The sequence below is a fragment of the Xenopus laevis genome, chromosome 5L, assembly GCF_017654675.1.
Source record: "Xenopus laevis strain J_2021 chromosome 5L, Xenopus_laevis_v10.1, whole genome shotgun sequence".
Lineage (NCBI taxonomy): Eukaryota > Metazoa > Chordata > Amphibia > Anura > Pipidae > Xenopus > Xenopus laevis.
The window spans coordinates 133,970,605-133,992,188 of record NC_054379.1 but is presented as its reverse complement, the minus strand read 5'-3'; the positions used below and the strand labels follow the sequence as shown (position 1 = coordinate 133,992,188).

The window sequence follows — 21,584 nt, the reverse complement described above, 5'->3', positions numbered from 1 at the left end:
TATATATATATATATAGCTAATGATATACAGAAGTATATTTTATTGTAAGGTAGCTAATATTGTGTGGTCCACTTCTCAGGGAGACAAAATAGTTCATCAAAGAATAAAAGAAAACAAAGTAAACACCCCAATCTCTGTGTAAATAGCATAACGGGAGAACTGACAAGGTGACAGCTTGCTTTAAGCAAGTCAAATGAAGTGTACAGTTGGGTCAAAACTGAAGCCAAGGGCAATCTAGAAAGCGGCTATATACAGAGCCGGGATTATTGAACAATGCCAACGGCTGCATTCATTTGACTGGGGAGTTGCATAACTTTGCTCCTTAAATAGATGCACTTAACTGTAAAAATGTATTATGTGGTTACTTGGGCTCCCTGTGTATACAATTCCATTTTGTTTAAAGATCAGAAATCATTCTATTATTAACATGTATTTATAGAGCGCCAACATATTGCGCAGCGTTACGTGGCAAACATGCAATAACAGGGACAATGAGAAAGTGGGCAGATGCTTAACCATGTCACTGTATAGCACTGACGCAGATTTGTCAGTATCTCTTTAAATACTAAGCTTTTGAAGCATAACTAAACCCTAAAAATGAATATTTAATATTTTTAAACTAATATTAAAAAAATGCCATACTGAACTTATTGCGCCAGCCAAAAGTTTCAGCTTGTCAATAGCAGCAATGATCCAGGACTTCAAACTTGTCACAGGGGGTCACCATCTTGGAAAGTGTCTGCGACAATCACATGCTCAGTGGGCTCTGAGCAGCTGTTGAGAAGCTAAGCTTAGGGGTCGTCACAAATTTAGTAGAAAAAAAAGTTAGCCTGTAATATAAGCTGATGCTACAGGGATGAGTATTAAATTCTGAAGCTAGCTACACTGGTTTCTGTGCTGCCATGTAGTAATTATCTGTATTAATTACTAATCAGCCTTATATTGTGACATTTATATTCTATCCCCTAAATGTAATACAATGCACTAAGTTTGCCCAAGAGCAGTAATTCATAGCAACCAATAAGATGTTTGCTTTTAAACAGGTGACCAGTAAATGCTACCTGCTAATTGTTTGCTATGCGTTACTGATTCTGGCCAAACAGTGCACTTTATTATTTAACCCCCAATGTGTACTGTATATTGTGAGTGGGTCCCTAAGCTCAATAAGTGACAGCAGCACAGAGCATGTGCAGTGAATCAGCAGAAAAGAAGATGGGGAGCTACTGCGACATCTTCGGAGGCACAGACCTTCCCTGCTAAAGGGATGGGGTTGCCTTGGGCTGGTACAGAAGCCCAAAATATAATGTGCAACGTTCCTAGCCTACTTCTTTAGTTAAGCTTTACTTCTCCTTTAAAGCAAGTTTCTTGATTGGAAAAACGTGTATAGTGGCCCTTGAAACCTTCACTAGAATCAGCCAATTGGCATGAAAGATAAAGAGAGAGAAGTCCAATGAATGCACTGCAGATCCATGTAAAGGAAGCGACTATAAATATTTCCTGCTTCTCTTCACACCCTGTGCTAAGGCAGAGAACACTAAGTCAGTCGGCATAACATCAGGACAGTTCACTCTCATTTACTGTAAATAGGGGTTGAGACTGCTACTTACAGGGACTGCTGCCATCAGAGTTGGCTGAAGTTCTGAAGCGTCTCCTTTGCTCCCTTTCTTGATTTTCGTGGACTGCAAAAAGACACAAAAAACACGGGAGCCGTATGTTTTAGGTAAATCTGAAGTATGGGATCTGGAAACACGTTATCCAGAAAGATCCGAATTATAAATTTAATTTTATCCAAATAATCCAAATTTTTTTTTTTTTTTAAATGATTTCCTTTTTCTGTGCAATAATAAAACAGTAGCTTGTACTTAAGACAGACTAAGATATAATTAATCCTTATTGGAAGCAAAACCAGCCTATTGGGTTTACTTAATGTTTACATGATTTTCTAGTAGATTTAAGGTATGAAGATCCAAATTACAGAAAGTTCGGTTATCCGGGAAACCCCAGATTCCGAGCATTCTGGATAATAGGTCCCATACCTGTACTAAATAAACACACATTTATCTACAGTTGTTGTCTATGGTAGCTGTAGTTTAGCAGAGTCACAGATTTCCAGCACAGAAGATCCATCTTGCAGGTGCTGGAACAAAAAGGAGGAGCAATGTACTAACCAAGCAAATGGTTCTACATGTATAATTCAGCCTGCATCCCTCAATTTGCTGTTGAACTACAGGTATGGGATCCATTATCCAGAAACCCCTTAACCAAAAAGCTCCAAAACAGTATCTTGTACTTGATCCAAACTAAGATATAATTAATCCTTATTTAATGTTTACATGATTTTTCACTTAAGACATGAAGATCCAAATTATGGAAAGATCAGTTATCCATAAAACCCTAGGTCCCGCTTAAAGGAGAAGGAAGGCTACGGAGGCATTTTATTGCCAATAGATTAGCCGCAATAGTGCAAGCTAGAATGCTATATTTATTCTGTAGAATGTTTTACCATACCTGAGTAAAAAGCTCTAGAAGCTCTCTGTTTGTTTAGTATAGGAGCTGCAGTATTAATGTGGTGTGACATCACTTCCTGTATGAGTCTCTCCCTGCTCTGGGCTCAGATTACAGTAGAAAAGGGAGGGGGCAGGGGAAGAGGAGCAAACTGAGCATGCTCTTGCCCAGGGCAATGAGGTTTAAGCTGAAGGCAGGAAGTCTGATACAGAAGCCCATGTGTACACAATAGAAGGAAAGAAATGCTGTGTTTCTCTTGACAGGGGACTCAGAGCAGCATTACTTTGGGGGTTTACTGGTATATTTAGATGGACCTTTCTGATAAGGCTTACTTAGTTTTAACCTTTCCTTCTCCTTTAAGCTAGATAACCGGTCCCATAGGTGATTTAAATCCATCACAAAGCAGCTTACCTGGTCAGATAGTGTCTGTGGTGAGGAGTAACCTACACGGCACCCTCGTGAAAGACAAACCAACTCAGCACTCAGCTCCAAGACATGGGCCAAAGGCAGGTATCCTATGTATGTATCAGTATCCCTGAAATGAAGACCAGTGCTGGATTAAAGCAAAAGTTTTAAAAGCAATTAAATTAAAACGAAATCACTTTCTTTCTCAAAAGAGGACCGCTAAGTTAATAATGCAGTCTACTAAATCAAGGGACCTTCTGTGATGTAGCAGGTAGTGTACCCGAAAACTTAAAGGGGTTGTTCACCTTCCAGTACTTTTTTCAGTTCAGTTAGTTTCACCAGAAATAAAGACTTTTTTCAATAAGTTTCTTATGACTGGTTTACCAATATTAAAGGGATTTTGTCATGATATTTATGGTATGGTTTTTATTCCAAAATGACACAGTTTACACTGCAAATAATTCACTCTACAATATAAAATTTAATTCCTGAACCAGCAAGTGTATTTTATTATTTATAATATTAGTGTGTAGGCAGCCATCTCAGGTCATTTTGCCTGGTCATGCACTTTCAGAAACAGCCAGCACTGCACTATGGAACTGCTTTCTGGCAGGCTGTTGTTTCTCCTACTCATTGTAACTGAATGTGTCACAGTGGAACATGGGTTTTTACTATTGAGTGTTGTTCTTAGATCAACCAGGCAGCTGTTATCTGGTTACCTTCCCATTGGACTGCTGATGGGGGGGGAGCTGTAGGATGATATCACTCCAACTTGCAGTACAGCAGTAAAGAGTGACTGAAGTTTATCAGAGCACAAGTTACATGACTGGGGCACCAGGCAACTGACAATATGTCTAGCCCCATGTCAGATTCAAAAATTAGAAAAAAAATCAGTTTGCTATTTTAAAAAAACTAATTTCAGTGCAGAAGTCTGCCGGAGCAGCACTATTAATGGAGGCATTTTGAAAAAAAACATGTTTTCCCATGACAGTATGCCTTTAAAGTTATAAGCTTAATTTTTCAATGCATGTCTTTCTGAAGCAGCTCTGGGAGGGGGGGGGTCACAGACTCTAACTGTTAAATTGATAACTTATAGGGATGGGCGAATTTTTTCGCCTCGTTTCGCCGGAAAAATTACGCCCATAGACTCGTATGGCAGCGTGCGTCAAAAAAAAAAAAAAAGACGCGCGTCAAAACAGTTTCGCCGCGCGGCAAAATTTTTTGGACGCCCATAGACTTTAATGGGCGTCTGCGACATTTCGCCGGCGGTGAATTTTTGGCGAAGCGAAACTGGTCAAATTCGCCCATCCCTGATAACTTATTATTAACACATTTCTTATCCTTGTCCCTGCTGACCAGAATCTTAGAGTTTCATTAAAGGAACAGTAACACCAAAAATAATATAACGTCCTGTTGCTCTGCACTAGTAAAACAGACTTGTTTGCTTCAGAAAAACTATTATAGTTTATATAAACAAGCTGTTGTTTAGACAAAAGAACATTATATTGGACAGGGCTAACCTGTTATTATGTGCTATGTAACCTGTGCATTTTCTCCAGCTTGAATAGTTGCCCCCATGGCTACACAGCAGCTTGTTTATATAAAATATACTAGTCTTTCAGATGCAAACACACACTAGTTTTACCAGTGCATGCTAACCATATATTAGATGTTAATTACTTTAAAACACTGAATTGATACAATAGCTGCTAATATTCCACAGTTCAGAATCTGCACCTGGATCACTGAGCTCCCAGACCGAAACTCCAGTGACAGAAACATCTGAAAACTTCTGAACTGAAATAAGTGTTGGGAGGTAAACAATCCCTTTACATAAAGGGCCCCTGGGAAAGAAAAGTACAAATAACACTGCAGCTCAAATATTTCAATTGGGATTAAAAAATGCAAAAAAAAAAAAAATGCAAAGCGTTTTGGCTGACTTTTTTTTTTTTTTACTGCAAATGCATTAATCCACATTTAAATACCAGGGAAAGGTAAGCTAATGGTAATAGCAATTAATAGCCCAATAGAGCAGTGAATAGATCCTGGCTTACAAACATCGATTTGACAACTGTTCAGCAACAGGGAATTGTGAACAGAAGAGGTAGAAAGGTCTGTAATGGTTAGAAGACTTAAAAGAGCAATTCATAGCTCCAACACACAGCAGCAAAGAGGATAAAAACAATTACTATTTGAATACTCTCTCTAATGCTAAAGTATTAACCCTTTTCAAACCAGAGGACATCAAATCTATGGTCAGTGCTGTCGATTTTAGGGTTCCTAGTTGCACGTGATCCATGCTGTTAATATGGTGGATTAGTCCTATACATGCCAATAAAAAGTATGAAAATTATCTATGCTGCATTTACTGTTTAAAGGGGACCCGTCACCCAAAAAAATTATTCAAAATCCTATTTTATCACATTAGTCAAGCAAAATGAACTTTAATTACACTATATAAATTATTTGAATTCTGTTGGACCTGATGTCCACCCCCATGCCCTGGCTACACAATTAAACAGTGAAGAGAATGGGGGAATGTGTGGAGAGCAGTGACATCAAGGAAGTGCTGAATGGAAAGTGAAAGTAATTGTCTGCCCCATCTCTATGCCTAGAGGCATAGAGGCGGGGCAGACAATATTTGATTGACAACTGAGATTTTTAAATGAGCTTACAACAGCTATGAAAGCTTTAATAAAAAAAATAGAATTGGATTTCATGTTTAATTTGAAAAGGACTTATTAAACAGATTTTTGTGTCTGGGCGACAGGTCCACTTTAATGGCAGCCTGCAGAATGGCATGGCATAGGATGAGTTAGCATTATTATAGCAAATTAAACAACAATACATGCAGAATAGTGGAAATATAACATACCCCAGGTTAGGTATCCTTTGTGCCATCCCAGTGATGCCCGATATTAAGTTACTGTGAGAAATCATGACTCCTTTTGGAATGCCGGTTGAGCCGCTGGTATACATAATCACAGCAATATCATGTGCCGCAGGGTAGGAACGTTGCGTATTCACTGGCGACCAAGAATAAAGAGTTTTCTTAGTGATGGGTTTCTAACATAAAATGTCATTTTGACAAAACAGCAATCCTAATAAAAATATGACTTTATAAATGGACCTCAAACCAAAGTTCAACAGCCCACTTGCTACTCTGGCTTTACTAATGCAGCAAAGTGCATGTGTAATTAATAACCGCAGTGAGGGAAATCCAAGGAATAAATGTGGATGCCTAAGCATGTAGAACTAAAACAATTGCACAAACTATTGACCTTACACTTTCATTAGTGCTTCATGTTATTTTAATTGGTTTAAAACAGCATTTTCATGTGTGGGAAACATCTCCCTCTGCTCGTGTGGGTTTCATCTGGGTACTACAGCTTCCTCCCATACTCCAAAAACATACAGACAGATTACCTGCTTAATTTGTCTTGGTGGTGGGCTTTTTTTTCAATGTATAACAAATTTAAAAAAAAAAAAGTTGGTTACTGGTCCTTTAAGCTGGCCATACACTGAAAGATCCAATATGCCCACCTGGGAGTGGGCAGTATTGCATCACAATGACGGGGAGAGAGGCCGTCAGGACAAGGATTGTGTCAATGAGCCAATGCGGTCATCACCCTGACATGTAATGATTTCTATGGTGTAGTTTATATTTCTAAATAACACAGTTTAAACTGCAAATAATTAATATACCAGGCAGCTGTTATCTTGTGTCAAGGGAGTTGTTATCTGGTTACCTTTCCATTGTTCTGTTGTTAGGCTGCTGGGGGGGGGAGCAGGAGGGGGTGACATCACTACAACTTGCAGTGCAGCAGTAAAGAGTGACTGAAGTTAATCAGAGCACAAGTCACATGACTGGGGGCACCTGGGAAGCTGATGTCTAGCCCCATGTCAGATTTCAAGATTGAATATAAAAAAATATAAAAAAAAGTCTGTTTGCTCTTTTGAAAACCGGATTTCAGGAGCAGCACTATTAACTGATGCATAAAAAACAAAAAAAAAAAAAAAAAACACGTTTTCCAGTGACAGAATCTTTTCTTCAGCAGGGTAGAACATTTTTTGTCAATTATTCACCATAAGGAAAAGATCTAATCTAATATAGTCTAAGTTTATTTGTGAAAATGCTTAAATTAAAATCAATTAGATGCAATGACATTCTAACAGCAATGAGAGAGCCCACAAAGTCACTCCTCTAAGTGTGCCAGGCATCAGTTTATGATTGAAGAGGACAAAGAGAAATCTCGAATTAAATTCTAATAGAAGTGTAATTTTTTCCAGATGTATAGGGCCTGAGGGTGCACAGCTCTCTCAAGTAACCCTCTTTACAGCATTTGTTCACGTGGAAACAACATCCTAAAGAAAGGGGGATGGATGGGATGAAGTGGAGGGTCATTTGCTCCATACACATATCCTGCTGTGTAATTGCGTTATTGGAGGAAATCCCTGGATAAACCATTATTCCTCGAAACTCACCAGTTAAAAAGCTGGAACTTGACTCTTTAGGTTACTTGCACTGACAACATAAGGCTATGCATCCACAGATCCTTTTCTTTGATGCCTGAGCATTTTACAGGTGGGCTACTTACATTGCTTTGCTCCAAAGGCTTGCACCGCGCCCATACTATGAACAGTGATATTCTTGGGGAAATCAGTCTGCTGTGTACCCATGCCATCCAAAAGTATAATGTGCCTCAGAAGAGGGACCTGAGGGAGTATTGCCTGTGAATACAGATATAGATAAACATTAGATTAGACTGTAAGCTTCACAGGGCCAAAAACACCTTCTCCTACCTTGGCATTTAAACTGGAATATCAAGTGTGACCAAGAACTGCCATCATGTTCAGTACACCAAAAATATTTCAGAGGGGGGATAAAGGGTCATGGTTGGAGTTTATAAACAAGTTATTCCGAGCGAATTATATACTAAATTTATTGCACCAGCCCAAAGTTTCAGCTTCTCAAAAGCAGCAAATCCAGGACTTCATACTTGTCACAGGGGGTCACCATCTTGGAAAGCGTCTGTGACACTCACATGCTCAGTGGGCTCTGAGCAGCTGTTGAGAAGCTAAGCTTAGGAGTCGTTGCAAATTATCAAGCAGAAAATGAGGTTGGCCTGTAATTATCTGTATTAATTACTAATCAGCCTTATATTCTGACATTTATATTCTATATGTAATGTATATTGTGAGTGGGTCCCTAAGCTCAGTAAGTGACAGCAGCACAAAGCATGTGCAGTGAATCAGCAGAAAAGAAGATGGGGAGCTAGAACCAAATTACATAATTGGTCAGATTTACCTTTAGCTTTGTTTGCAGAAGTTCCTTGCTGGTGACGATGTGTGTCACCTCTGTTTCGACAAGTCCATGCGCGATGGCAGGGCCACCCAGAGTAGCATACAGCGTAACAACTAAGAAGAAAAATACATACAAAACAGTTTTAGAATACTATAAGGTATTGAAGTAATCATCTTTTATCTAAGCAATTTTATGGGCAGGTTCAACTAATTTCTTACAGACTTTCCCCAATAGTCGTGTGCGTATCATACAAAAAAAACAAACAAATGCGGAATATGCGAATGCCACCTTTCTACTCAAAGTGATCTGCCCAAACCCCCCCCCTTGGCACTGGTAAATTCAAAGATTAAGCATGTTTACAATTTACACACACACATCAGTGTACTCAAGGTGACTACTATAGCACAAGTTCATGACTCTAGTGTAACAAATCATACATTTTAAGTTTATCCTTTATTTTACACTATTTTTTGTGGTCCTGGCCATTTTTCCTGATTTTACATTTCCCTGGATTTTGCCCATTTATTCTGGTCCCCTGAAAAAGGTAGAATGGGGGTTCTAGCGTATTCATGTTTTTTTGTGTGGAACGGATATTCAGAACTACATCTACTGTAACAGCAGAAAGCTTCCTATTTTCTTTCCTTTGCTGAAGCTTGGGAAAGGAGCGGCAGGCCACAGGCTGAAGCTGCAGTGGAACATATTTGAGATAATGCAGAGCAGATGCTTTTATTTGCAAGAGAGGCAGCCTTCTCTTCCTTTCAACCTGAACATCCAGTGCTTCAGTCACCATTTTGTTGCACCCCCACAGAGAGAGAGAGAGAGCGCAACTAGTACACAGCAGCTGCATTTCTGCCTGCGGGGCTGAGGATCAAGTGGAAGAAAGTATACAAGATCGTATATGCTATATTGAGTTAGATAAAATACATTGCATATTTAAAGGGATAGGTCACCTTTCAAACAGTTTATTGACTTCCACTGTATTCATGTGGTACACTAGAAATAACCACTTTATAAAAAGTGGGCAGCACAGCATGTTTGGTGTTGGCAGTCAGTGGGCAGCCGTGGACACTAGTACTCATGGTTCCCAGACAGAAAATGGAACATTGCTTTGGATACATGGAGGCCCATTTATTAAAAATGGTCAAATTTTAGTGGTACAGGTACCGTTATCCGGAAATCCGTTATCCAGAAAGCCCAGAATTACTGAAAGGCTGCCTCCGCTAGACTCCATTATAATCAAATAATCCAGATTTCTAAAAATGATTTGCTTTTACACTGTAAACATAAATCAGTACCTTGTACTTGTTCCAAACGAAGATAGAATTAATCCTTATTGGAAGCAAAACCAGCCTATTGGGTTTATTTAACGTTTATATGATTTTCTAGTAAACATAAGGTATGAAGATCCAAATTGCAGAAAGATCCATTATCCGGACAACCCCAGGTCCCGAACATTCTGAATAACAGCCCCCATACCTGTGCTGTTTTTTTTTTTTTTTTATGTGGATTTTAAAATTAATAAAATGTCGAATTTAGAGTTTTATAGAAAAAAATATAGGGTAGAACTTTTGATATGAAGCATAACAAAAGTGGTGTAACGGTGATACCTTTATTGGCTAACTAAGATGATAAAGCTTTCAGAACATTGCAGTTCCTTCTTCAAAGCTGATGACAAAGAAGCAATGTTGGCACTGACATATATATATATACAGCATTTTGTTTACAAAAAAACTGCGAGGGACAAAAGGAGAAACAGCACATAAGCATAAAGAAAATTGAGTGAAGGCTGCGCTGTTGCACAAATAGTCGGGTCGGGGAAAGCAGCACCAAAAAATAGTGGATCCACACTTCCACTGTGAGTAATAGAAGTCAGCAAGCATAATTTGTATTGCAAGCAGGGAGAGATTTATAGGGAGGTGGGTTATGCAAATGGTCCAGACCAGGCACGAATTAGACCGAAGGTGTGAAGTAGATAACAGATTCCTGTAGTAGTTTATCTCCACAGAAAAAATGTGTGCATCTGTTTCTAGTCTTGGTAATTAGCCATAAATCCATGGCTTAAATTCAGTCCTGTCTCCAGACTCCTAAAGGTTTGCATAAGTTTGTATTCCCACACTTTGCGATCATTTTCTGTTTTGAAATTGGCTTTGATAACAGAAATTTAGAAGTCATCCAGACTGTGGTTGGGGCTATTAAAATGTTCACCTACTGGTGTGTACAATTTATTATTGTTTATTGTGAACCAGTGGTGATTGGTCCTTTTTCTGAGGCTTTGTCCAATTTCTCCAATGTAAATGCCTCTTGTTGGACACTTTGTGCATGTTATTGCATAAACCACATTGCTGGATGAGCAAGTGTAGTGGCCGTGTACAGAGTATTCCTCTATTGGGCCAGGAATTGGTATTCCGCCTGCGGAGAGGATGTGTGGGCATGTCTTACATCTCTTTCTTCCAAATGAGTGGGTCCCATTGTTTGTGGGTCCTGAAAGTGAACTTCTTATAATGCGTTCTTAGGTTTGGGGGTTGCCTAAATGCCAGATGAGGTGGATCAGGAAATCTAGTATGTAGCCTTGTGTCTTTTTGTAGTGTGCATTGTAACTCTCTGGCTATTTTTTCTAAGGGTGGGTTGTACAACATGCACAGAGCCACCAAGGTCCCTAGAAACGAACTACTAAAATACAAACAAAAGAGAAACAGATTGGGTGCCACTTGTTACAACCTACAACCCACAGCTAAAGGCCCTTAGAAAAATAGCCAGAGAGTTACAAGGCAAGACTACATACTATATTTCCTGATCCACTTCTTCTGGCATTTAGGCAACCCCCAACCTAAGGAAACTCCTTATAAGAAGTTCACTTTCAGGACCCACAAGCAATCTCCCCGAATCTCCCTAAGGGTAAGGCCACACAAGGAGATTCGGGGAGATCTAACTAATCTCCCCGAACTACCTCAGCGTGTTTTCCCATAGGCCACAATGAAAAGTCGCCTGTGCTAAAGCACACGCGACTATGCATTTTCAATAGTCGCCCAAAGTTGCCTCATGGGGGAAACTTTGGTCGACTATTGAAAACACATCGCCGCGCCAGGCCACAAAATCTCCCCGAAACTCCTCATGTGGACTAACACTTAGAAGTCTGGAGACAGGACTGAATTTAAGCCATGGATTTATGGCTTATTACCAAGACTAGAAACAGATGTACACATTTTTTCTGTGGAGATAAACTACTACAACAATCTGTTATCTGCTTCACACCTTAGGTCGAATTCGTGCCTGGTCTGGACCACTTTGCATAACCCACCACTCTATAAATCTGTCCCGGCTTGCAATACAAATTATGCTTATGTGTTGTTTCTCCTTTTGTCCCTCGCAGTTTTTTTGTAAACAAAATGCTGTATATATGTCAGTGCCAACATTGCTTCTTTGTCATCAGCTTTGAAGAAGGAACTGCAATGTTCTGAAAGCTTGCTGCGATTATCATCTTAGTATCACCTTTACACCACTTTTGTTATGCTTCATATCAAAAGTTCTACCCTATAACTTTTTCAACGGGCTAACTTTTCATGAAAAGAAATAGAAATCCAAATGTTAGTAAATCAGTCCCAAAGTCTGCTGTGCTGCCTGGTGAGTGGCTCATAGCTGCAGTTATAGTGGAATACGAGACAGTACTTCTATTTATTTTGGATTACAACTCCTAGCTTACATATTCATTAGCTGCAGAGCAGTGGGAGAGTCACGTGTCACATTGTTTAATCAGGACTCATGATGACTATGGATATTTCTGAATAAGGTTTATTATGTAGACCACAGTTCAAGTATATGTATCATATAGCTGCTCTGGTTTTTGTTATGTGTGTCACTTCTTTATATTCTGATCCAGTATTGCAGGATAATTGCATGGAAAACAATGAATAAACATATTTACAATGTATGATTTTCCCCCTTCAGCTGATGGAAGCAGACAGAAACCCAGCAAGTGCCTGGGATGGTTCCCACAAACTGTATCTGCAAACTCCTCTGACCCCAGTTACATAAACAGCCAGGCTCAGGCTTCCCATGCTGCCAGTTTAACCCTTACACCATCAATCCTCGAATCAAAAAGGCAGCTCAAAATTTTTTTAAATTTTAACTGTTATGAATAAAACAGAGCTTTCCTTTACTTCTGTTCTCATCACCGCTGGTCTTGGCTAAATGGACCACTAAAACAATGTAATGGCAATCAGTTAACCTCCTGCCAAAACTCAATTCCCCACATTGCCTTGCATGCTCTCACAGAGGTTAACAGACTTTTAAAGAATGAGAATTATAGAAGTGTGCAAAGCACAGTGGGATCTGGAGTCTTGGTTGGAGGAGACAGACCGACACCATATAGGTCTGTACTTCTTCCCCACTCCATCCTCCATAATTACTCAATGTTCTCCACAGACAATAGCCCAGATTCACATATACATTTGGGGGTCCAAAAGATTGCCATCGAAATGAATGAAGGTGATTGTTTTGTTGCTTGTCAGATCTTTCTCTCCTCCACTTGCGAGCAGGCGCGGGTATTAGCAGGGCGGGTTAGGGTTGGGTGCGGGTCAGGGAAACCCTGACCTGCACATCACTATCCTGGACGTCTCCCATTGACTTAAACAGCAATTGGGCAGGTTTTAGGTGGCGAATAGTCGAATTTGAGTTCTTAAAGGGCCAAAGTATAATAAAGTTCGAAAATCGGATTCAAATTTTTTGACAAAACCTCAATTCCACCCTTGATAAATCTGCCCCTAAATGTGGCAACAACTGAAAGTGAAGTCCCATTCTACTTCCTGACTCAAATAAAAACAAAGTTCAGCGAGAAACTTCCTTCCCCCAACAGATGCCTAGCTAATGACCAGCTCATTATACAGAAGCTTCACAACAGAGGTTTGATTTGTTTTAATTGTCAGAATGTAAAAATCAGGAAGCAGAATGTGACTTTACGTTCAAGTTTCAGATTTTATCCCATTCAGTGCAAGAAATAACAAAACCACTGACGTGCTCAGGCCTGGACTGGCAATAAGTGATGGGCAAATCTGACCCTTTCGATTCACTAAAATTCATTGACGTCTATGTTTGACAATTTTTTTTGACGCTCAACAATTTTTTTTTTACCCATTAGAGTCTATTGGCGTCATTTTAGAGGCAAAACTTGGCGAAAAACTTTGCTCATTGGTACTGGCAATCTGTGGGTTCTGGCAAATTCCAGAGGGACTTTTGTAAAATGCCACAGGCACTCACTGTTTATTAGGCTGGTGGGGGCTATTTGGGCCGCTTTGTACTGAAAATTTTTTTTTAGCAAATTTTGTTTTACTCAGCATGATAAATAGGCCCATAGTCTTTTATACATTTTAAACATCCATTTACCAACATTTTTTCTTGCAGATTATAGCCTATGTCAGATGAACGATCGTCTGTGCCAATCTTCTGGCCTGCAACTAACCATTCAGATAGTAGTAAGTAAGTAGTAAAGAGAATAAATCACACTATGCACGGGCATTGACAGACAGCAACCATACGAAAGTTATGTCCAACAAATAGTGTTAAATTCCCACTGATATCGTTGGATATCAATACAAGCAGAGATCTGATCGGTAGACAATATAAATCTTTTAACCTGTCCGATCGCCATGGTGCAAAAGAGGTCTGGACTCTCCACACACGAATCTTCATTTCGTACAATGGGATCTTTCTGTCTATGGCCAGTTTTAGGCAGAAAACAGGGATTTTACCCCCAAAATAGGCTGCTAATCCCCATTAATATGTTAATGTATCCACTATACAGCCACTGAAATAGGGTGAATGTGTTTTAGCATTTGAGGAATTTAATTTAGGGTTTACACAAAGATGAGGATATTCTAAAATACCCATGAGACTATCAAGATACAATATTTATATTCCAGTTGTGCGGGGAAAGCAATAAAAGGGATGCCGGCAGTCAGATCCAGTCAAAGGGCTGTTTCAGCAGTGCACGTGCAAGTCCATAAGAGCAACAGCTGACGTGTTGGGGGAATTAGGAGTGAGATACAGCACGTTTCCAAACCCTGAGCAGGCTCAAAGACCTCAATGCCCATAAACAGATTTCTTCCCCTCACATCCTGCTCTTGGGCTCTTCCATTACTGTCTAACATACTGGGAAAGTTGGATCAAGGGTGAGTAGGGAGCTATCATTTGTCAAGTCATCTGTGCATTTTAGAGAGGGATAGTCCTGGGTCAAGTTCAGGGGTTTCTGGAAGTTAACAGCAATCTGCAGTTACAAGAAGGTATGGGAATTATCACCAAACTAATGATACGGGGGAGGGGGAGGGGGAAAAATTAATGACGACAAAGCATAGTAGTCTGTTTAATGTCTTATGATATCTACAGCTTTAGGGAAATTACTGAATTTCATGACTTCCTGAAAATGCTTTAATTTGTAATTTCACTGGAAAGTTGTGCATTTCTATGGAATAATACAGCCTGATGGCATAAGTCACTGCCATTAACCTCATGCTTGAGATTTTAAATGGGATGACCATGTTTTTCAAACTCCCACCAAATAAACATTTCTACGAATATAAAAGTTTTTTTAAAACTGCCTCTGCTATAGGATATTGGTAGCCAGATTATACCTGATCACAGTGTTCAGTAGTAGCAGTGAGTGAGGAGAAGAGAGTCAAGCATTGGAACACATGGCTTTTTCTCCAATGGTGGAAAAATACACACACAACTGTGGAACTCAACCCATCCTCAAACCCAGGTTATCTGTATGAGCAGGGCATCCAGCTGCAGGTCTGTTCAATGACATGGAGTGCTGCTCCACCTTTAGGTAGGAACCCTTTAAGAACCATTAGGAAGTTATTTTTGCAATTGCCCAATTGTCTTCATGGACAATTAAATCCACAGTAAAACTTGTGCTTGTGTTACATATCCAGCATGTTATAATAATGCTAAAAGGAAGAAGTGCCGTGGCTTAAGAGTGGTGGTTCTCAGAAGCAGGTCAATACAAGTAGGTTTTCTAACATTATGAATATACAGTATGTACCTCAATGAAACTTGGTGAAGTAAGTGTGGCCACTGAAGTCTGGAGTTGAGAATTTCCAGTTTACAGAATTATTTCTACTCAAAAATACAAATACCCACTGAGCATGGCAGCAGGAGACCACTTACGTGGGAAATTGTACATGAAGCAGGCCTGAGCTGCTATGATCCACTCCGCTCGAGTCTCACAGAATATGGCAATGTTGGACTTGGGTTTCTGACCGAGTGCAGCAAGACCATTTCCAAACTGCGAAGCAAACAAGTAGGCCTCCTCGTAGGACATCCAGTTGTACCTTCCTAAGATCACCTGGTCAGCAGAGGGAAAGAGGAGAATCTGTTAAGAAAAGCTTTCTGCTCTGTGCAGTAATGGAGTGGCGAGACACTGGCAGTGGCGAGACACTGGCAGTGGCGAGACACTGGGAGGGGTGAGCACAGGTAAGGTCATGTGACAGGCTAAAACATTATGATAGCTTAGATGTGCTGGATTTAAAGCTGGCCATAGATGCAAAGATCCGATTGTACGAATCGAGGATTCGTACGATTTTTGGACCGTGTGGAGAGACCCGTCATTTTTCGTCCGGTGGAGATCGGTCATTGGTCAATAGGACAGGTTAAAAGATTTGTCGGCTGCCAATAATTTCTCTGTATGTATTGCCAATCTGACGATTTTTAGTGGGAGACGGTCACCAGCTTTGACGGACATAACTTTTGCACGATTGGCTGAATTGTTCTTTTACTACTTTATTTGAAATGGTTAGTGGCATTTCGGGAGATGGGGAAGTCCGATCAGTCGAGGATTCGAACGCCGGGATCTTTGCATCTATGGGCAGGAACACCTAATACAGGGATGTGTGTGAATAAATGGCTCACAGGACTGGAAAGCACATCACATTAACCAAATCAAGTTCCCTTTTATATTACATTTCTAGCAACTTGCGACATTCAGAGAGAGACCGAGAGAATGCATATGTATAATTACACTCCAGAGACCATTCACACACACAACTTCTGCAAACTGAAAATATCAATGTGCAGTCCTTGATATACACCCCCCCCCCCCACAACCAAAGCAAAAACCTTTTGTGCCATGTCATTTTAGCTGTCCCCTTGGTATCCCACAAAGAGTTGCATCAATGGCTGTCAATCTTCTCTTTGCAGAAAGCCAAAACTGCATGATCACAACCACACACAGTGATCTTCAACCTCCAGAGGTTTCTCAGCTACAACTGCCAGTGTCAGCCTCTGACTATTGTTGAATCCATAACCATTAATAAATCACACTATAAAGAAGCAGCATGGTACTTAACAGGAAAAATATATTATGGTGATGTACCAAAATACAAATAAAATGCATATCATATCAGTATTCATAATAATGGATGGGTTTGTTCTCAACATGACGGATACACTGGTTGAGAGCGATTAATCTTTGGCGCACACACAGTGTAGAGAAGGGGTGCCATTGGAAATGGGACATAAATATTAAAGCAGAAGAACAGTGCTAGACACCTGACACTGGGTTCTATGAACAGTCTTCCTTATGGCAGCCTATTACAGACAAAATTGGACCTATTCAGATTGCAGCATGCCAGAAACTTGATTATTCCGTCAAAAGTCAGACTATGCATTTAACAGAAGCAGAAATGGGGTAGATTGTAGCTGCAGCACAACCACCGTACCTATGCCAAGCATAAAGCATACCTTGCTGTGATTAGCAAATGCAGATTTCCTATTCGACCAAGCAAGTTTAATAACAGGTGGATAAGAGACTAAAGCTGATGGAATAGATGTGCTAACAGAAGAGTTACAGGTTAATTACATCATGATGTGCATTCCACGCATAATTATAACTGTACTCCAAGAGCCTAAAGACACACACACACACACACACACACACACACACAAAGAATGGAAATACTGCCCTCTACAGGGAAACAAACAGAGTTGGCCTGACTTTTCTTTCAGGCTGTCTATGCATGAAAGCAAATCTTAAGCATATGAACAGTTAAGTTATGCAGGATGATAATTCGACCCTTGGCTGGTTAAAAGGGGCTTTTTACCTTTTTGAAAACTTTGCCGTTAGGCTGGACCTCGTCTTCCTCGCTCAATACCTCTCGGGTTCCCAAGCAGTCCCTGTGTTTGAATAATTCAGTGCCATGTTTAAAGACCTTGTCCAGGGTGTCACAGCCTTTGTATAGGGAAGAGGCGAGGCTATGGAAACTGTCCACTGATCGGTATGGACTCTCTGGCTTGTCTGATGTAGGTTTTGCCTTCACGCGACTGGCCCGGACCTGCCTGTCTTGTGCGCCCGACAGCAGGAACCATGGCACAAATGTTATAACACCATAAAGCCACATCAGAAAATGGAGAAGGTAGAGAAGAACTGGATTCATATCTTCTTTTATCTGCATTTTGATGGTGAAAGACAGTTAAAAGCCAAAAGGTGATAAGGTGCTGGGAAAAATCCTGCAGAAAAGAAAAAATGAAAAATGAACTTCTTCAGACTGAAACATAGCTCACTGCAACTAGACAAATAAGCTTTTGTTATTCCTATTAAAAGAATCACTAGGAGGCATATCTATCACAGGGTGAAAATAGAACAGTAAATGCTTGAGGTGGAAAGGGAATATACAGTTCCCTGTGAAATATAGGTTAATAAACTAATCAAACATAATAAGTGAAGCATAAAAATACAGAAACAGCAAATACGAGGAACAAATGCAGAAGAAACATATGCAGTAAGAAAAAGGAAGCTTTCTGGGTGTTTTACTACATAACAAGAACTGCTATTCTAAACTTCCCCACTTCAGATTGTTCACCAGAAATACAGACTTGAAAAATTAAACTTTACGCTTCAATATTAGAAAATAGTCAAAAATAGAAAACAGAAAGTAATTAGGAAAAGTCTTTATTTCTGGTGAACGATCTGAAACCAACTGAAAAAGTGTTGGAAGGTGAACAATTCCTTTAACAAACGCGGCATCTCCCATCAATCTCTGCAAGTTAAAGTGCACAGCGCATTCTGGCTGAAGCTAATTTTATTTTACATAAATATGACTTAATTCCCAGTTTAATTCCATGCATTGCACACTGGCACAAGCTGTAACATTCACAGTTTTTTCCCCAATGCCTGATGGATTACATATATTATGTGCAAAACTGCAAAAGAACAATTGCACATATTTTTCATTTAATGACTTTAATTATACCCCACATCTGCTACATCCCTTTACCCATCCAGTGGCATAAATGCATATGCCCTCAATGAGAATGACAATGAAAGCTAGGTAAGGCAAGGATGCTGAATAAATCTATATCTATATTCTAGAATCAGTTCTCCCAGTGCACAGATTTTGTATACATCCTGAGGAAGCAAACACTGACCCACATCTGTAACCTACAGCTCAGCAGAATAGTCCAGAGTTATACAGCTTTGCAGCACCTCGCACTGCAAATTCTTTTGAAAAACCTTTGGTACTGTTGTATTGGTTGCCTTCCTTTCCACTAAAGTGCATTGCTACGGACCTCCACATGGTGGCAAAGGAGTCCCGTATTTCAGAAGTTCTCAAGTAACAGAATAGTGCTCAATTACTGCTAAGGGGAACAGATCTTTCCCTCTATATGCTCATAATGTGGGCTGATAATGGGCTTAATTACAACGGCGGGAATAGGATCCATGGGAGCAAGGACCTATCAATTAGCAGACGCAGTCCTCAATCCAATGGGAAATCAAACCTGCTGATCAACATCTGCCCGATTTCTGGCCAGATATCAGTCGGGAGGGCCTCAATAAGCTGCTGAATTGGTCTAAAAGGACCAACATTGACAGCGTAAACCTGCACATGTATGACCACATTTAATCAGGTACAGAAGAACCACTCTCCTCCAAAAAACCTAAGAAGTTGTGCTTGCTATACAGTGTTCCATGTCTAATTCAGTTACCCATATTGTAATAACATATGATCACTTACCAGGGCTTGCAGACCCCCCCCCCCTACCCATTCTTCCAAAGTTGGTGAAATATGCCAAGATTTGGTTGGGCAGTTTGGGCAATTTTAACTGTACTTCCTGACCATATGGGAGTGTGTGGCAAATTGGAAGGGCTGCTCAGACTGATGCTTCCGGGATCCTGGTGAAGCTCTGCAGCTCCTCTTCATGGATTGCTGTACCAATCCTTTAGGCAGCTGGTCCTAATGAATGTATATAATACAAAGGTGGCCTTCCACATTTATGGCCCGTTGAATGGTATTCTTCAGCCAGACTACTGTATGTGTCAGTCAGTGTATGGCCACCACTAAGGAAATTAAAACACAAGAGGAGGGCTATGGAAGGCGATAAGGAAGCTTGTGGCCAGTACACCTGAATGCCATATGCACTTAACAGCAGAAGGGAAAATTTTGAGGGTGGGGGGGGTTGAATAGCCCCTGTGATCATGTGGATTCAGAATATCACACTTCCTAGAGCATGCTCAAGACTGGTCTGGACTGACTGGCCCTGGCATTTCAGGTACACAGAGGCCCAAACAGCCCGCACCAGCCCACTAAATACTGACTTTCTATGGCATCTTACAGCAGCCACTCTGGCATTTGCCAGAGCCCACAGATTGCCAGTCTGGCCTGGTCAAGAAATTTCAGGGTTTTCCAATAAACAGCAGCATAAGTACTGATAAAGATGAGGGTGCCTAAGTGACTACAATTCCATTTATATAAGAATCAGGCAGTTTCAGCTTGTCCCAGTTGTGCTGCCTCGATCCAATTCTCAAATATGCCACGTAGCATAGTTCAATAACATGAAGAGGCAACCGGTGTTCCTCTTGTTCCAGTACTACAAGTCCCAGCATTCCCTGCTACATAAAATCTAACCTTTACTTTGGGTTTACCTCTAATAATGGCCTATGAATGGCATGCCTAAATAGCCACAGTGTCTCATTGGGTTACTGCTTTGCTCTTACTTACACTATAAACGAGAATGCATAGCTCTTCTTTTTAAAAAGTTGCAGCCTGTTTAAGGTTGTAGGCTGGAAGGTATGCTGGATTAGTAAAAGTTTCGCCTTTATGTATAATAATCATACAGAAAGCAGTGCATTATGGGCAAGGTACAGGTAGAGGGGTGTCACTTGGGGACAAAGCTGGCAAAAGCTTACACCAGTGCTTGTGGCCCACTGCCCTAATCTACTAAAAGCCTCCCATAATCCTGGGGGATTTGGAACCTGCTCAGTTTTGTGGTTAAAACAGTTTCTGTAGAATTGCCCCTGGCGAACCAGATGGTAAAATTGATGCTTGATGACAATGTTAACTAAAGGAAAGAAAGATATAGAGCATGGATTTATTTTTCCCCAGAAAACGTGGCATCCCTAGTTGGATGAAATATTACTTTACCAATTATTAGAACTTACCAGGATAATGAGTAATGATGAATCTGTGATTATGTAGTAGAAATGGCTGTAAGGGCCCATAGGCCCTGGGGTTTGCTGAGCCAAAGAGTTTTCTGAATCCCACCAAATGGCAATGCAGGAGTTAAAAGCTCCAGGTTGCCTGTGGCTCTGTACCACACTGTGCTTTCACCCATAGGAAAAATCTGGATCAATCCGCACTGACAACAATCCGTTTGTAAGGACCCTAATGCAGCCTTGTAACAAGGCTTTTTTCCCAGCTTAAGGTGGCCATAGACGCAAAGATCCGCTCGTTTGACGACATCGCCAAACGAGCTGATTTTTCCCCGATATGCCACTAACGGGCATGACTGTACCTGGGGTAATCTGAACGTTCGGCCCTATAGCTGAACGATCGGCGGGACAAAATCAAACCTGTCCGATCGACCAAACGACTGATCTCCGCCGGACGAAAAATGTCGGGACTCTCCACACATGGCCCGAAAAACGTACGAATCCTCGAATCGTACAATAGGATCTTTGCGTCTATGGCCAGCTTTACATTCAGGCTTCATCAGCCAATATATATCCATTGTTTATCTGCCATTAAAATATGATCCAAGTCCTTCATAGTCCCTGTTTTATTGTTAGCATGCTGTGACAGACATCTGCTAGGGGATTATGCGAGTTGTAAGCCTCGGGCTGTCGATGATGGAATAAACAGTCACAATTCAATAGTCATTATTAAAACTTTCCCAATGTGAATTTGAGTCCCAGAACCATGTTGTCTCATAGTGCCAGTATATATTGCAGCATGTCTCGGGTATTTGGAGAATATTTGGAAATTTAGCATTGGGCAGTCTGAATCCCACACAGAAAGGAGTGTGAAGGGGCTTTTTGTGCTTGACTGGGTGTGAGAGCCACATAGTGCCTGCTGCTGTTCCCTGTCAGGGAGAGCTGGTTTA

General features: G+C 40.6%; 1 protein-coding gene across 4 annotated transcripts in view; it reads right to left on the bottom strand.

The window, feature by feature from the left end:
* Window positions 1–21,584, bottom strand: part of acsl3.L (acyl-CoA synthetase long chain family member 3 L homeolog) — a 57,533-nt gene that overhangs the window by 23,258 nt on the left and 12,691 nt on the right. For 2 of the 4 annotated variants that reach the window (XM_018263839.2, XM_018263838.2), the window contains 7 exons: window positions 17,309–17,714; window positions 15,378–15,555; window positions 8,220–8,329; window positions 7,510–7,642; window positions 5,787–5,937; window positions 2,918–3,041; window positions 1,609–1,680 (listed from right to left, as the gene is read on the bottom strand). In XM_018263839.2, coding sequence (XP_018119328.1) covers window positions 1,609–1,680; window positions 2,918–3,041; window positions 5,787–5,937; window positions 7,510–7,642; window positions 8,220–8,329; window positions 15,378–15,555; window positions 17,309–17,659 — 1,119 coding nt within the window. In that variant the 5' untranslated portion in view covers window positions 17,660–17,714. Of the gene's footprint in view, window positions 1–1,608; window positions 1,681–2,917; window positions 3,042–5,786; window positions 5,938–7,509; window positions 7,643–8,219; window positions 8,330–15,377; window positions 15,556–17,308; window positions 17,715–19,219; window positions 19,543–21,584 lie in introns of all 4 variants that reach the window. The other 2 variants (XM_041563404.1, XM_018263840.2) reach the window with 2 other exon arrangements.